Source organism: Gekko japonicus, unplaced genomic scaffold (assembly GCF_001447785.1).
Source record: "Gekko japonicus isolate JY-2015 unplaced genomic scaffold, Gekko_japonicus_V1.1 scaffold3491, whole genome shotgun sequence".
In the NCBI taxonomy this organism is placed as follows: domain Eukaryota; kingdom Metazoa; phylum Chordata; class Lepidosauria; order Squamata; family Gekkonidae; genus Gekko; species Gekko japonicus.
Window position 1 is genome coordinate 84240 of NW_015161515.1, and position 17999 is coordinate 102238.

General features: G+C 46.0%; 1 protein-coding gene across 1 annotated transcript in view; it reads right to left on the minus strand.

Annotated features, from left to right (window-relative positions):
- UGP2 (UDP-glucose pyrophosphorylase 2) overlaps nt 1-17999 on the minus strand; it is a 58823-nt gene that overhangs the window by 26287 nt on the left and 14537 nt on the right. The window contains exons 2-3 of the mRNA XM_015429247.1: nt 16330-16457; nt 12493-12600 (exon numbers count right to left, since the gene is read on the minus strand). Coding sequence (XP_015284733.1) covers nt 12493-12600; nt 16330-16457 — 236 coding nt within the window. The remainder of the gene's footprint in view (nt 1-12492; nt 12601-16329; nt 16458-17999) is intronic.

A 17999-nucleotide genomic window follows, 5' to 3' on the forward strand; every position in this document is an offset into this window, starting at 1 on the left:
TTTGCTTTTATTTTAAAATAGACATCCATCCCAAGCAAAAAAACTAGATCATCTCCTTGATGTATTAACAATGAAATGGTCTCAGTCCAGTCTCCTACAGTAACTTTAGCATAGGTAACAGGTTGCTCTTTGGGCTGAGCATCATATGTTCGAATTTCTACCTTCCCATCTGGTTGTAGCCCTAGGTCATGGAATGCAGTTTCGCAAATGGATGACATGTCAGCCCCACTGTCCCAAATTGCTTTAAAAAGGGCCCTCTCTTGTACCCTCACATGAACTATTCGCTCTTGTGAGCACCATTCAGCTTGTTCGGGATTGATATAACATGAAATAGACCTCTGAGGGACAGTGGTCAGATCAATACGATTCATCTCAATTCCCTGTTTTGGCAGTTGAGATGCACTCTGGGACTGACTCTTTATTAACTGCACTTCTCTAGCAGGCCAATTGCCACCCCCCCACCCCCCAGATTTTTGCTTACATACCATCTGGGCCTGGCAATCATCTTTCAAGTACGCAACTGATAGACCCTCTTGAGACTGCCTCTTCTGCTGATCTTGAGTCGCTGACGATGTCAGCGGCTGACTTGCAATCAGATGGATACTCGGCTGTTGTGGTACCCCCTTTTCCAATAACAAGGGGCATCGAGCCCTAATATGCCCCCGTTGTTTGCAATAATAACAGACTGGCACTGCTGGCCTAAGGCTAGTAAGTCCTTTCTGCTCTTGAGCAGCAGCTTCTACTTGAGCTAGAGTGCGTTGTCTGAGAGTTGGAACTGGTAGTCTTTGCTGGTATTCAGTCCTTGTCCTTCGTGGGGGTAGAGGTGGATGATCTTCCATCAGCTTGGCAGAGGTAGGGCGTTGAGGCTGTAGTGGATAGCTTGCAGCGGCGATTTCATCCAGCACCTCTGCAAGTGCGCGTGTATTCCTAGGTCTTTGCGCATGGGCTAAAGCTGCATGCTCTTGAGGGATGACGTGGAGAATTTGTTCTCTCACTATTAGCTCCAAGAAGTCTTGAAAGGTATATACTTGAGCACTACCTGCCCACTTCATGCAAAGTCTCTGAACCCTGCTTGCAAATGCACTATAGGACTCTTCTGGTCTTAGATTAGCAGCGCGGAAGCATCTTCTCAACTGTTCTGTGGAGAATCCAAATTGCTGGAGAGCTATCCGTTTAAAATATTGATAGTCTCTCGCTTGCTCTGGGGCTAGTTGAGATAGTAGCTCAGCAACTTCTCCATGCCCACAGCGTCTAATTGCCCCCATGTATTCTTCCTCTGGAAGATGATAATCATTTGCTGTTGATTCAAATAAGGCAAAGAAGGCGGTGATGTCCTCTCCTGGCTTCAACTCTGGGAACTTTATCCGAGACCATCTATCATCCTGATTTTGGGTCATTTGATCAGGCAAGTTGCCTGATAAGGAAGCTTTTCGGTCTGCACTAATACTAGCTTTGTTTCCAAAAAAGATACAAAAAATAACAAAAAAAAAGAAAAACAACAGCTTCTCTTGTCAAGCTTTCAAGCTGGAGACAGCGTTTTACAACACAACCAGGTCCAGAGTCTCCTACTTCGCTACCACCATGTGTGAACCGGGAACTATACTCTCGGTTCTTCTGCCACAGCCTGGTAGGGCTCAAGGTCTCAAGCTGGCAAAGAGCAACCTGTTTCTCTCTATCAACATTCCAAGTACTTTACGCTTAAAAGCTCACCTCTTCAGTCTCCGGTTCGCCTCTGGGAAAAGGGAGGGAGGCACCCATTAACAGCGCTGCTCCACAGTTCAAGTCTTGAAAGATCCCAGCAGAATTTATTGAAGATGATTACAAAAGAAAAGTTACTACTCACTGCACCCTAGCAGTGAGTATCAAACACACAGACATTCACAGAGTTTCCTGCTCCCTGACCCCCATAGCCTAGAAAGTAAGGTAAGGTCTCTGCAGAAAGACGTCGGATATTAAACTGTCTGCCCCCCCCCACTCAAGGCCAAGTAGCTAATTATTATTTGCAGCTGTGGCGTTCTTAAAGAAAAAGGCAAAAACTCCGAGGTCTTCTGCTAAAACAGTTCATGGGGCTGGAGCTGAAACTACTTAGAGTGTCTATTTCAAATTAACCATCTAAAAGTGAAAAGAGAAGCATCTGCTGCTTCCATAGAACCCTCCAGAGAACATAACTTCCCCCAGCCCATTATTTTCCAGTTCTAAGAAGTAAGGTCTGTTTTACTGGAATTATTCTCAAGAGGCATTAATTTTGGAAAGAAGGAGGATGTGCCTTGGAGTTGCAACTGACTCGTGGCAACCCCATCCACAGGGCATTCCAGGCAAGAGACAAGCACAGGTGGTTGGCCGTTACCTGCCTCTGCACAGTGACACTTGACTTCCTTGGTGGTCTCCCGTCCAAGTACTAACTGTGGCCGACTCTCCTTAGCACCTAAGTTCTGACAAGATCGAGCCAGCCTGGGCTATTTAGGCTCTTAATTCTGGGACTTAATAACATTTCCAAACAATAACTAATTTATTAGCGGGACCTCTCTCAAGTTCTTTAACTGCTCACTGCGTTCTAAGCTACGATCAACTACCTTTTCAATGTATCTATATATTAATAGCAAAATCAGCAAAATCTTTGGATACTTCAATCCGGCGACTGGAGCTGTGAACAGGCAAGATAGATCTTTCTACAAAGCTCAAAAGGACCCCAGGTTTGGAGAAAGATGAGAAATCTTTAAGAAATGCATTGGAGGGGGTTAAAAAAACCCACAAAAATGTCAAAAGGAGCACTTGTAGCTTTAAGTAATGGATTCCCTCAGTGGCCGTTGCTAGGCAACCACAGATTCCAGGCCTATTTTACAAGGGGGGGAGCCCTTTCCAGGCCTATTTTAGCCTTTGAAGAAGACCTCATTGGGGCCAGGCCTGGCTAGGGTTGCCACTTCCAGGTTGGGAAATTCCTGGATTTTTTGTGGTGGAATCTGAGGATGGCAGGGTTTGAGGAGGGGAGAGACCTCAACTAGATATAATGTCACAGAGTCCACCTTCTAGAGCAGCCATTTTCTCCAGGGGGACATATCTCTGTTGTCTGGAGTTCAGTTGTAAGACTAGAAGATCTCCAAGTCCCACCAGGAGGCTGGTAAACCTAGGCCTGGCACCAACCTTTGAATGGCTTGATATCACTCAAATTGTGTGACTCAACTAGGCCTGGCTGCTTACAGCTGTGGTACAGTGTGGTACAGTGGTTAGAGCTTCAAAGTAGGGTCTGGGAGACCCAGGTTGAAATCCCCATCTTTCTGTGGAAGCTCACTGAGTGATTTTGGACCAGTTTCGACTACAACAGGGGTGTTGTGCAGATAAAAAGGAGAAGAATATAAGACACTTTGGTCCCCACTGCGTAGAAAGACAGAGTAAAAATGAAGCAAATAGGAAGGGGAGAGGATATAGGGGTTGCCAGAGGGAGAGAAAGAGGAAATAGTGTGGGGAGGGGGGATTGACAGAGGGGAAAGTGAGGCACCCACCCACACAAGTCCTTCAGGGTTGGGAAAGACATAGTGTTTCCAACTCCAAGTTACAAAATACCTGGAGATTTGGGGGTGGAGTCTGGGGATAGTGGGGTTTGAGGAAGGAAGAGATCTCTGAAGGGTATAATGCCATGGAGTCCACACTCCAAAGCAGCCATTTCCTCCATGGGTACTAGGGTTGCCAACCTCCAGGTGGGGGCTGGAAGTCACCCGGAATTGCAACTGCTCTCCAGATGACAGTGATCAGTTCCCCTGGAGAAAATGGCTGCTTCGGAGAGTGGACTCTATGGCATTATACCCTGCTGAAGTTGCTTCCCCAAATCTCCAGGAATTTCCCAACCTGGAGCTGGCAACCCTAGGAAAACCCAGGAAAAAGGAAGAGTCTCTGGGGGCTTTCAGGAAAGGGAAAGGGGGGGCAGAGGAAATGAGATGCCTCCCACAAGCCCTTGGGGGTTCCCACTTCCCATTTTCTATTTGTACGGACAGTTGCTTTAGGATAACCAAGCATTTAATGGATGACTTAATTATTATTCAGTTAGAGTTGAGTCTATTAGCACTCTAGAGATCAACAAGAGTTTCAGGGTATGAGCTCTCGAGTGCCAAAGCCCCGTTCCTCAGACACAGTAGATCAGGAATGTAGATCTGAGTCCTTTTATCCTAGTCAGAAGACTGGAGGAGTATTGTAAAGACTGCTTGTAAAGTATGCAGAGGTACAATGTATATTGCAATCAGCTTGACTACAGCAGAGGGAAAGTGCTAGGGGGCAGAAAATTAGCATATGCAGTGAGATCAAAACCCCTATGTCCCTATTGGGGGGGGGTTTCCATTGTTCCGAACTTATGAATTAAGTGCAGCAATCTTGTGTTGTAAATTTCCCTTTCGAATTTTTTTGTCTTGTTTGAAGACCGCCACTCTTAGGTCAGCAACGGAATGACCTGGAAGATTAAACTGTTCTCCCACAGGTTTTTGAGTGCTGCGGTTTTTACTGTCAGATTTATGTCCGTTTGTTCTTTTGTGTGGGGACCGAACTCTTTGTCCGATGTAAAGAAAGGGAGGGCGCTGAGTTAGTTCACGGTTCAAACTGCTGGTTATAATCTTGGGTTCATGCTCTTGGGCCACGGTATTTAAAAAGATAACCTGCGGCCATGTGGATCTACTCAGGTGTCTTCAGAAGCCACACCGCCAGAGGTGAGGGGGCTGGCTAGCTGGGAAAGGCCTGCTGTGTAGTGGCCCCGCCAACTCTAGAACTTCCTCTCCACCGCTGATCATCTGGTGCCTGGTCTGTTTCACTTTAGTTGCCAGGCCAAAACATTTTTTGTTCAGCCCCATAGCTAGGGAATTTTTTGAGAGGGGGCCGGGGGGGGGGCTGCCAGCTAATTAAATCAAAGCACAGTGCAGGCGGCAAGTTGGGGCACCTTGGGAGGCCGGGCCCTGTGGGCCCCACGCTAGCTACGGACCACTTTTTGTTCCTCCAGACATTTGGTTAATGGTGTTTTGTTTATTTTACATTGCTGTAGGCTGGTTTTACTGACTGTGTGCTATGCGTCGGTTATATTGTTATGTTGGGTTTTAAGACTTTACAAACGGCATTGTTTTAATCCAATGATTTCACGTCGATTGGACTTGGAATCTGCCCCACAAGTCTTTGGCTAAGAGGCGGGGCAGAAGTTATAGAGCACAAACTCACATCAGTAAGACACCGGGAGCGGAAAACAAAACCTGGCCCAAAAACTGGAATCAAGAACCAAACGGGTGAGAAGAAAGTCCAATGAAGGGCCAATATTAAAAGTCTACTTAAAACTTATAATATACAAAAATACAAGTATTTATTAGAAAGACAGCTGAAAACATACATAAGGGCCCAATGAAAGCCTCGTAAAGAAGTATAGCCTAAACACGAGGGCCAAGACACATGACCTTTCTGCCCTACTGGGGCCATCTTCAGAGGTCAAACAATATTGATGTACACATAACTTAAATACTTATTGCAATAAGAGAATGGGAAGTGGACTTCAGCAGTACATTGTGTAGAGCTTGGCGTACCTGTTCGGGTCTAGCCCTTGGCCTTCCACCGCCGGTTGTGATCCCCACTTATTGCTACACCCTCAAGAGTTCAGCACTTCGTAGAGCCTTCACGTTGGCTAGACTGAATACGTTCCCATCGAATATAGTCTCGGGCCGCTTTCATGGCATCCCGTTCTCTGAACGGTTATGCGACTGTAATCAAGGAAGGGTGGAGACGATGGATCATATATTGCTAGCTTGCCCCAACTGGAGTATGGAGAGGCAGAAGTATATTATACCTATCTTGATAAGAGAAAATCTCCCCCCCCCTTCCCTGGTCAATTTCTGTTCTCTTATCTGATAGAGTGGATTCAGTTACCAAAGCAGTGTTGCTTTATTTCTTGCCCTGTTGGCAAAAAAAAAAAGGAAAAAGGAGGGGAAAGTTCAAACCGTTCTGATTTGATGTAGTGGGTACCCGCTGGAGGATTCATCCTGTCCGACGATTCCAGCTAGTGTAATGCACTCATATTGGGACAACACACCCTATTGCTTATGATTGAGCTTTTTTAAATAGTGCTGATGTTTTATTTTTTCTTTTACTGTATGAATGGTACTTTTATAATGTGTGCATAAGTGTGCTTAAGACTTCTGGTCATGTAAGCCGAAATAAATAAAGTAAAGCAGTAAGAGAACCAATAAGTGACTATTGGACCAGGAAGAGGAAGGTTAAGCAGCAAGATCTAAAGACACGTGACAAAGTTGTTTGTGAGGCCTCAAAAGATGAATGTCATGTGTCTGGTGCCAAATGCCAAAGATACATCAGCCTGGTCCAAAAAACACCTGTGTGGCTATCAAAGCCAGAGCTAGAGTGTTTTTTGGACCTTAACTGGAAGATGTTCTAATTCAGCAACTGTGCTAATAGCCACTGATGGACCTCTGCTCCGTATGCTTTTCCAATCCCCTCTTGAAGCCGTCTGTGCTTGTAGCCACCGCCACTTCCTGCGGCAGTGAATTCCACGTGTTAATGACTCTTTGGGTGAAGAAGGAGTCCCTTTTGTCTGTTCTAAGCCTCCTGCTCATTCTTATCTGATCAAAGGCTACCACTCCTTAATACATTCAGCCGTCTCAAAGGTGCCACAAGACGGTGATTCAAATGTACTTATTAGTTTAATATACGTAAGCAAAGGAAGATAGGGAAATCGGAGACTGCCTTGAGCCAGCGTACACAAGCTGTGTTTCCAAACAGGTACACACGGATTAGGTCCACGCAGCACACCCTTGGCACAACTATCAAGTTCCAGGGTGGCAACGTCACGTACTTTATTATTTTAAAAGTAAATCAGCTTCATTTCATGCCCTACAGAAGCAGGAAGGGACTTACGCTTTCTCCATAAACTGTGTTTGCCTTAGTGAGGCAATTTATACCACGTGAGAGTAGTGGAGGTTTGTTCAAGGAGGAGCATTACTCACAGAAATTATTCACTTCCACCAGCAGTCTAGCAGGAATTTAAACTCTGCTGAAAGTGGTGTGACTATGTAAACTACAAGGGGGTTGGGTGTCTGATAAGACGAGTCATATGTGGGAAGAAAAGAAGAAAAGAACGACACTGACAATGTAAAATGTGTGATTTACATGAAGACATTGAAAGCCGTAATATCTAGTAGAGGCCAGTGTTCCCTCTAAGCTGAGTTCGTGTGAGCTAGCTCACAGTTTTTTTAGCCTCTGGCTCACACATTTTTGTCTTAGCTCAGGAAGGATGGCTCCAGAGCAAACTTGCTCGCTCACAACTTTAATGCCAGTAGCTCACAAAGTAGAATTTTTGCTCACAAGACTCCACAGCTTAGAGGGAACATTGGTAGGGGCTATTTGCTGGTCATTGCGTTCACATGTTTTTGTGTAATGAGACAATTTCTAGGGAGATCAATACGTAACAAAGTATGCATTTTTCCCTGCAAAGATTTGCAAAAACAATAATTTTAAAATGCCATAAAATCTTCTCTGAAAGTTATGGGCATAGACTGACAGCCTAAGTTGGAGGCGCACCAAAAAACTTTCTGCTGTACTGTGACGTAAAAACAAATAAAAACCAGAAAGGGTAGTTCCTTAGGAGAAGATCCTGGTGCCCACAGCTGACTTAGCCACCACCAATGAGTCACGGCTGTGACATACCGGGCGGGGTTTGGATGCAGAGCACAGAAATAAGCGTAGAGACAGAAACCTTGGAACCCTACATGTCCTTTGTTTTCAGTTTTATTCTGGAAATCCCTACAGCAACAGTCATTATCAGGATAACGGACACTGCAATCCCAGGAGACAGCAGAATAGAAAAGAAAGAACAGGAGAAGATCACCAAATACCAAGACATACCAACAGAGTTAGAGTGCCTCTGGGAGAAGAATTGTGCCAGTTTTCATTGGAGCCCTTGGAGCGGTGCCTAGAAGTCTCAAGAAACACCTAGACATTCTGGGCATTGAGCAAATAACACCTGCTCAGCTCCAGAAGACGCTGTTGCTTAGAACAGCGAGAATCCTGCAAAAAGACCTCTGCAATTCCTAAGAACTCGGCTAAATCTGGAATTGCAGAACACCATCTACCAGTCAACTGTCTTGCCCATGACAATTCATCACATCATAAAAAAGGCACAGTACACACACAAGAAGCTGCCTTTTACTGAATCAGACCCCTGGGCCCATCAAAGTCAGTATTGCCTACTCAGGCTGGCAGCAGCTCTCCAGGGTCTTGGGCAGAGGTCTTTCACGTCACCTGCCTATTTGTCTGCAGCCCTGAAATCATAACATACACAATATGCAGTTAAGTCTTCTTTTTAAAACAAAAAAGTTAAATTGAGCAAAAGCTGGGATTTCTTAACATTCGTGAAATTCGAAGAGGTGAGCGATACCAGCGTTGAGTGAGAGAGAATAAGGAGAAAAGGGAGCGCCATTAGAGCAATGTTTCTTATACTTTTTGAGTCTGAAATCGGAACAAACTCAATTTTGCCATTCTATTTAAAACACATTTACCTATATGCTGCCCAACCAGAGCCAAGGTGCTGTTGGAAAAGGCGAAGCTCGAAGCTTCCGCAACAGGTGACTCCTACAGACGCAATGTCACTATAGATACCGAGAGAAATACGAGAGTCTGAATAGCCACGGCAGACCTTTGGCAGGTTTTAGCTGCAAGAAACCTCTCAATTTCTAACCCAGAGGACTCATTGACTTTGGTCTCTACTATTCCATTCTGAAGAACAACTCGTTGTGCTTCAAGCCCTGCAGATAGGTTCAAAAATTTACCATTCAAAAACCCTGGAAGAAGGAGGAGGAGCTTAGATTTATACCCTGCCATTCACTACCCGAAGGAGTCTCAAAGCACCTTACAATCTCCTTCCCCTCCCCACAAGAGACACCCTGTGATGTCGGTGGGGCTGAGAAAGCTCTTTCGAGGACTACCCTTGAGAAAACGGCTCCGAGAGAACTTGTGACTGACCCAAAGTCACACCAGCAGCTGCACGTAGAGGTGTGGGGAATCAAACACCGGTTCTCCCAGATTAGACTCTTAACCACTACACCAAACTGGCTCTCACTGAAGTTCCCAGTGTTTGCCAGCTTACTCGGATGTTACTGGGGGTGGTTTGAGAAACAGGACGGGCAATCTACACACTTTGGAAGGAGCGGGTGTTTGCGTTGGGTCCTGTAACTCTGCATGCAAGGGGATCTGGGAGGGAAAGGGGTCGAGAGAATTCTCTCACTTGGGTACACTTGGCAATTGGTCCCACCCTCTCATCGGGTAGGTGTTGAGCATCATCGGCCATTGCTTACCTTCTGTGTTCCATCTTACATACGGCCTCCTCTCTCTTACATGAGCTGGGAGCTCTAGCAAGTTAACTTTTTTTGAAGGTCATTTGTTCACAATAAGTTAAAAGTACCGAGATGAAGATGTCGTGTAAGCTGTGTTTCTACTTTTGTAAGTAAAAGTTCTTTCTCTTGTTACCATTGGTGTCAAATCATCTTTGCAATTTAAACAGCATTCCCCCCCCTCCTTGACTGGGAAACACAGAGGGCCAGGATACTAAGGCTGTGGTCACACGGAGCAGTAGCCACGCTACTGCGACGGAAAATAGGCGGATTTTCCGGGCGCGATCTCACCGCCACATCTGGGAAGCGTAGAGCTCCCGTGGCGAACCCGAGGCTTCCCTCCGAAGATGCCATGGGGCAGGGGTGGGCGTCTGATCACGTTTCCGGTGGCATCCGGCGCCGGCCCATGCCCCATTGCGAAAAGGTTTTTTTCCCCCGAAGTCTCCAGGGATGCGCACAAGCACCCAATGGGGCATGCACATACTTTAGGTTTAAAAAAACCCCAAAACCCCGTTTGCCACACCGCGCCGCTTCTTTGGCACGTTGTGTGATCGGCACCTCCCCCCTAACCACAGGATCTCGACGGGAACACGCAGTCCCGCGTTTTTCCGCTGCGAGGCAAACAGCCACGCCTCCCCCCCGCGATATCCGGCCTGTGTGACCGGGGCCTATGTAAAGATTCCGTGCTTCCGAGGAAATGGATTTTTTTTACATTTAATTTCCATCTGGAAATTTGCTCTAAGCATGCACGGCTAATGACAAAGATAGACTATCGCCAGGGGTGCCGAACTTATTTGTTATGAGGGCCGGATCTGACATAAAAGAGACCTTGTTGGTCCGGGCCACGTGCGTCATAAAATGTAATGCCAGGTAAGGGGAGATATAAACTTTATATAAAGGACACAAACACAAAGGGTTTTTTTTTTACTTAAAATAAAAACATGCTTAAAACATTAGCACTCTTGCAATATTTTGTTTATTTAACACTGTCTGGTAACTGACACCTCTTGCTTTGAATTATTGCATCAAAATGTCTGTGCTGCTGCAACTTTGAGGATGCTGTTCAGGTGTGTATCTGTAAGCTGCAAACCTACGATGACGCAGCAGAAGACAGCGAGTTCCACTGAGGGCCTGACAGAAGCCCTCTGTGGGCCTGATCCGGCCCCTGGGCTGCATGTTTGACACCCCTGGTCTATGCCTCAAAGTATTCATATTAAGTTAAGAAAGCCACTGAAATTCCCAGTGTTTTACCACTGCCCAAGTACTGAAGCCCCAGATACAAAATAATTTTTTTAAAATGCAGCATGAAATCCATACATGCCCAACCACCGGCAATTATTTTTAATAGAAAATACATGAAAAGCAAAAAAAAAAACAGGATCATGAGGGAGCTCTGTTTCATTCTAGATTTTTTTCCCTGAAGGCAAGAAACAGCATTAGAGACACAGGTAGAAGATGGAAGACACAAATGGGAACTTATTTATCATTACGCAGTGCGGCCAGACACCGCTAAATCTCATTTATGCTGCAGAAAAAGAAACGAGGACCTATTTGGAAGCGACACCCAAACAGAGGGCAAGCGTGGTAAGAGACTGTAAAGGTCATGTTTAACCATTATGATAATCGAGGGGAACGATATAAACATCTGCTAATGACTCTAAGGGACTTGCGAGCATCCTGCCCGGAAGAATTAGTGATGCTAGAGAAGGGGTAGGCAGCCATCTGCAAGGTTTTGCTTGGCTGCTGGAGAGGGAAGTGCAGGAAAAGTAAACGGGTATGGTTTATGGTTCTTACTGCCTGCCGGTAACAAGGGGCTACACAGGTCAAGGGACCACAAGAAGAAAAAGAGAAGAGATTGGATTTATACCCTACCCTTCACTACCCAAACGATTCTCAGAGCAGCTTACAAACTCCTTTCCCTCCCCCTCCCCACAACAGACACCCTGTGAGGTAGGTGGGGCTGAGAGAGCTCTGACAGAAACGGCTCTTTTTTCAAGAACAGCTCTGACAGAACTATGGCTTGCCCAAGGTCATCCAGCAGCTGCAAGTGGAGGAGTGGGGAATCAAACCCGGTTCTCCCAGATTAGAGTCCGCGCACTTAACCACTACACCAAACTGGCTCACTGAAACCCCCGGTATACCTCAAACTGCCACCACCATGCAGGCAATGCCTGAGATTAATGCCAGTGCTCATGTTTCAGAAGGAAAGGACAAACTTATGCATTCAACCACAGTTCCCATTAAACCTGCAGCTTCCGATATACGAAATGGCTTTCTTCAATCAGTCTCTCGGCCGACTTTCTCAAGACTCTGCTCACCCTACCGGTAGTTCAGCACTCTCCTTTTAATTGTTGTTCACTGCGCTGTCCTCCAAGCAATTTTGATGTGTACAGAGCCGTCAAGTCACAGCCGACTTATGGTAACCCCAGCAAGGAAGGGCTTAACTGATCAAGCAGAGATGGTTCGCCATTGCAATCTTCTGCAGAGCCTTCCTTGGTGGTCTCCCATCCAAATACCGACTCTGCTTAGCTTCCGAGATCTGGCTAGATCAGGTTCTTCCATGCCCCTTTCCCTTCCGAGTCAAATAATACCACTCAATTAACCTAATGTTAGGTAAAGGTAAAGGTTTCCCTTGCTCGAAAGCTAGTCAAATTCAACTCTAGGGGGGCGGTGCTCATCACCGAAGAGCCGGCACTGTCCGAAGACGTCTCTGTGGTCATGTAGCCAGCATGACTAGACGCCGAGGCGCATGGAACGCTGTTACCTTCCCACCGTAGCAGCGGTACCTATTTATCTACTTGCAATTTCTTGCTTTTTGAACTCTGGCAGGAGCCGGGGCCAGAGACGGGAGCTCACTCCGTCACGCGGCCCTCGGGTCTCGAACTGCCAAACTACAGACCTTCCAGTCTACAGCTCAGCGTCTTAACCTCTGAGCCACCGCAGCCCTAACCTAATGTTAGGTGGGTCTAAAGAATGACATCATATTCAGGGTACCAGATCTCTCTACATTGGGATGTTTCTCCGTTGCCCTTGTACTAGGGCACAGATGCACATATCCAGCTGTCGACAACACATTTCAAAAAAGGTTTTTAAAACAAAGAGGGGGTTTCCCCTCCATCACGCAGCGACTTACAGAATCTTCTGGAGGTCTCTGGATCTTCCCCCAGTCCACGGACGGCCCCTTTTCTTGTAAGAATCTGTGAAACAGCTTCTTAAAACCTTCCAGGTCTTTTTTAGTGTGCTGAAAGAGAAAGACGGTAGATAGCTTTTTGGAAAACTGGCATCAGACAGAGGCACAAAAGGTCAGTAACGCCCATGAAAGCCCCACTGAAAAAGTCTTCTGCGACTCCTGCTTTGGAAGTGCAGGCACTGGAATAATTCCTGATAGGAGTTCCCCCCAACATTTAAGAGGCCGGCCACTTTCACACCCTGCTTATGAACTCTTCGGGATGTTTCCGTTCAAAGCATTTGGCACTCAGAAGTACGTGCTGAGTCAAACAGCTCTTGATAAGCAAGGACTGCATGAATTAGTCTGTTCCTTTTTAAACCATCTACGCTGGTGTCCGTTCACCATATCGCGAGGTGATGAATTCCGTAGCTCATTTATTAATTGTGCTAAATACTTCCTAATGGGCTTCGTAGTCCTTCCTGAATTTCACATCCTCGATACACCTCTTTCACAAACCAGGTTTAAAGAAAACTGGGCAGAATGTGCTCCAGTCTCTTGATCGTTTCAGTTGCCTCTTTCTCTGGTGGGATCTGCACTGGTGTTTTCCACGGCTTCGGCTACACTCTCACTCCGTCTCCAAAGAAGATGTCCACATCTCTTTAGCAGGGCTCTTTTTGTAGAAAAAGCCCAGCAGGAACTCATTAGCATAATAGGCCACACCCAACAGCAGGAACTCATTAGCATATTGGGCCACACCCCTGACAGCACAGCTCATTAGCATATTAGGCCGCACCCCCATGTTACCAGAAGTGTGGTTATCCAGCCACACCCACCTTTTGCTTCTTATTCTGTTTACCTTGTTTGTTGTCAAAACCCAGGGCCTTTTTTTGTAGCAGGAACTCCTTTGCATGATAGGCCACACACTCCTAGTGTAGCCAATCCTAATGCGTTCCTGCTGTTGGGTGTGGCCTGTTATGCTAATGAGCTCCTGCTGGGCGTGGCCAACTCGGGAGCCAGCCGAAACTCCGTTCCTGTGCGTTCCTGCCCAAAAATAGCCCTGCTCTTTAGGCTTCGCTCTCCTACTGCACTGTTATAATTTCTGCTGTCTGCATTATTTTATTGCCCTATGGTTTCGGCTCCATCATGATTGTGGCTTCTCTCCGGCTGAAATGGATGTGCTTAGGCCCAATCTGCATTTAGCATTTGCCCAGCTGTTTTACCAAACCCACACTGGAACAGAAAAAGATGCCGTTCAAAACCACATTCAACAACCCCGGGCCAACACCGTACTGACTGCAAAGTCACCACCCCCCCAATGGTCATAAAACAGCCATAAATCTACGCAGACAGCCACAATAAAACCAGAGATCAAACAAAGTGAAAGCAGCATGCACTCCGGACACTGCCATAAAACGCAACACTAAGGCCGAATCTGCATTTGCATTTTAAAATCATTTTCGTGCTGCTGTGACGCCGTCTTTCTCTATGCTTGTTTGAATGTTGTTTGGAGAAGATTCTTTTTAAAGCAGTGCGGAGGTGCAATGACAGTGGAGCCGCCCCGAAAGGACGATAAACAATATGTGAATGCGCGAAAGTATGCTAGCACTGTTGAGGCGTGAAAACGTATCAAATGTAGACAGCTTTTTTGAAGACGGGGTCAGAAGGCTGGGACACCGGTGGGAAAGACAAATGCAGATTCCGCCTCAATCAAAGTGAAAGTGGCATGCAATGTAGAAGGGAATTTCTGTTCCAGTGTAGGTTTGGTATAACAGCAGAGCAAATGCTAGATGCAGACTGGGCCTTAAAAGCACTCTAAGCCCCCCACCTAGGGTTGCCAAGTCGACTCACCCCTCGGAGCAGGGGAGCCTCGCCGGGGTCCAGGAGTTCTTGATGGACGCGCGCCGGCAGCACGTCACAGGAAGTGACGTGCTACGTGCTCACGTTGGGGGCGTGGCCCAGATCCTTGGGGGGGGAACCATATGGTTTCCCCCCCCCGAACGATGTGGGCCACGCCCCCAACATGAGCGACGTGGCTGCGTCTGACGCAGCTTCGGGGGCGGAGTTCCCCCGGGGCCCGATTCCGCCGCGGCGGAAATCGGGCCTCTGAAGCGGGGGATTCCCCGCCCCCCCGGCCCCATTTGGCAACCCTAGGCTTAACATGCAAAAGAAGTTCCTGCTACAAAAAAAGCCCAGGGTTTTGACAACAAAGTAAACAGAATAAGAAGCAAAAGGTGGGTGTGGTAACATGGGGGTATGGCCCAATATGCTAATGAGCTGTGGTGTCAGGGGTGTGGCAGTTAAGTATGCGGACTCTAATCTGGTAGAACTGGGTTTGATTCCCCACTCCTCTACTTGCACCTGGCTGGATGACCTTGGGCAAGCCGTAGTTCTGATAAGAGCTGTTCTTGAAAAAGCAGTTTCTCTCAAGAGCTCTCTCAGCGTGTGCTAAAGAAGAGGGAGGAGAACAGCAACATTCACGGCCAGCAAGCAGAAAAAAATAGCAGATTTTTTCGTACCACTTTGAAAAAAGCATCACACCAGTATAAAGAAAGACAGCATCAAGACTGCTTTAAAAATGAAAATGCAGATTCGGCCTCTCTCTGTCTGTCTCCCATCCCTTTTGAAAGAAGGCAGGTAAAAGTAAAGGTAAAGGTTTCCCTTACTCGAAAGCCAGTCGAGTCCGACTCTAGGGTTGCGGTGCTCATCTCCGTTTCAAAGCCGAAGAGCCAGCACTGTCCGAAGACGTTTCCGTGGTCATGTGGCCGGCATGACTAAACACCAAGGCACACGGAACGATGTTCCCTTCCCACCGAAGGGGTCCCTATTTATCTACTTGCAATTTCTTGCTTTCGAACAGCTAGGTTGGCAGGAGCTGGAACTAGAGACGAGAGCTCACTCCGTCATGTGGCACACTCGGGTCTTGAACTGCCGAACTACCGACCTTCCACAGCCTGCAGTTCAGCATCTTAACCACTTGAGCCACCACAGCTCCTTTGAAAGAAGGCAACTTGAACTGAAACTGGTATTTTAATTCTCAATCCCTTTTTTAAAGGAATCCTAATACAGAGTTTGCTTTTATGTCACATGACATTTTCACAGTGAGTTTTTTCTGCAGTAAACACAGTCACATTTTCCTTCTGTCTCTCTCTCTCTCATCCCTTTTGAGAGAAGACAACTTGAGCCGGAACTAGTATTCTAAATGTGGCTGTCTGCATGGAGAATACCATTATGAAGACTGGTATTTCAATTTTCAGTCCCTTTTCTAAAGGAATCCTAATACAGAGTTTGCTTTTATGTCACATGACATTTTCACAGCGAGTTTTCTAAGGTAAACACAGCCAAATATTCCTTCTCAGCATCCCTGTAAACTATGAATCTGTCCCCCAAATTACATTACTTCATACGTATTTACATTGGCCCGATCCCGCCCTCTCCCCCATTGCCAATTTGGTATTCCGCTGAAATATTATTCTACTTTCCGGTCCACCCCTGCCCCCCTGGATTTATGTACACATGTGAGTATAATACAAATCCTTGTGGGGAGAAAAGACAGCTCCCAATCCTTAAATATATTACGGATTAATGTAATTAAAGCAATGCTCTGGTTTCTTTTCTAAGTTAAACTTTACTTTACTATTGCACGAAGTTCTACAGGTCATAGTTAAGGGCTCAGCCATAAATTCTATCACCATTGCTTCATTTGTTCTCAAGGCCCAAAGACGTCTAGCCGGATCTCAACACGTCTCAGGCATTGCCTTAAGACATTCTCAGAATTCAGTGTTGCTTCTCCTCCGTCCCTACCTCTATCTCATTCTGTGGCGCAGTCGAAAGTATCTTGTCCAGTTCCACCTTCATAGAAAATTCCAGTTCTTGTCTGATCGCCTCCTGGAACTGGGAAGTGCCGGCCTGCGACATTGCTTTGCTAAAATCTTGAGTTTGAAAAGAAAGAGAGAGAGAGTTTCAGCAGACGCATATTTAGCAAAACAAATTAGAAATCCAGTGGCATCTTAAAGACTAACGATAAACACTAGGGGTCATTTCCTGCGGGAGCGCACAGGAGCGGAGCTCCGGCAGTAAGGCGCCCAGGGGGTGGGCACATGCAACAAGCCCCGCCCCCTGCTCCAGCAGCCCTCAGTCGGGCCACGAGAAGCAAGAAGCAGCCAGGTAAGTTGCAGAGCCCCCCCTCCAGCCCGCCTTCAGGTACAAGCTCTCCCTCCTCTGTGAGGGCAGATCTGCGCATCCCCCCCCAATAGCTAGCAACCCAAAACAGTCCAGTGGAGCCTGAGCGGTAGGTGTTGCCGTCTGACACACGTCCGGTGATGTCAGGGGGTGTGGCATATGCAAATAAGTCATGCAAATAAGTTATGCTAATGAGCTCCTGCACCTCTTTTTCTACTAAATGACCCCTGATAAACACTATAAATATTACGGCTGGTTTTAATATACCTATGGAACCAGAACTCTTATTTCTAAACGACTGGTCAGATTTAGATAGACCATTAATAGCCACATTATTGATTGCAGCAAAAAACAGCTATAGCTGCTAAATGGAGAGACGAGGCAAGGCCTTCCATAAATATGTGGCAGGACAAGATATGGACTCTATAGATAATGGGGGGGAAACCCACTGATCAAATAACTCACAGTAATACGGATATGGATATGTACTCCTAACTTGTAGTAAAGTGGTATCCTGTATTAAGTTACTTGGCTTCTCACCATGTGGTTCCTAAAAAATTGGTTCATATGAGCGTGCTTAATATATGACCTTTAAAAAGGTTGTATGATAGGTTCGGTAGTTGGTTGTTTTAAATTTGGTGTTATGATCCACTTTTCTTTTCTTTTTAAAGTACCCGAGGGTACACTTTTATTATTATTTTTCATTATATACTACAGACATACATACAAGCAACACCCAACTACCCCCAACAACATATAACATATAACAAGAGACTTTTATCACTTTCTAAATTCATTATCTATTTTACTAAGCTTATCTTTTCTGCGTTCTCAAATTACTACATTTATCTATCATTTGCGTTTACATTATACCATCACAGAATCTCTTCCAAGTTTTTTTGAAAAGTCCATTCTGTGCCGGCTCTCATCTCAAGTGTCAGTTTGTAAGTTTCCGCCGTTTCAAATAGTTTATTCACGTACTCTTGTTTTGTTGGTATTTCCATTATTTTCCAATATTTGGCATATACTATCAAATACCTATCTGCTTTATCAAAGTCTTTCAGAAACATATTCAATAACAGTATCTCTGGAGTAAACGGGATTATTAGTTCTTGTTATTTTTTCCATTATCTCATGAATCCATCTCCAATACCTCTAGGGCAACATAATAGGGAATTGTTTTTGTATGACGTTCTGTGCATCTTTTAAGTGCAAAGTCTTACTTATCAGAAGGTTGTACACTACCGATGTGTTCTTGTTTTGTTTAAAAGACAAACACTCAAGCAGGAGCT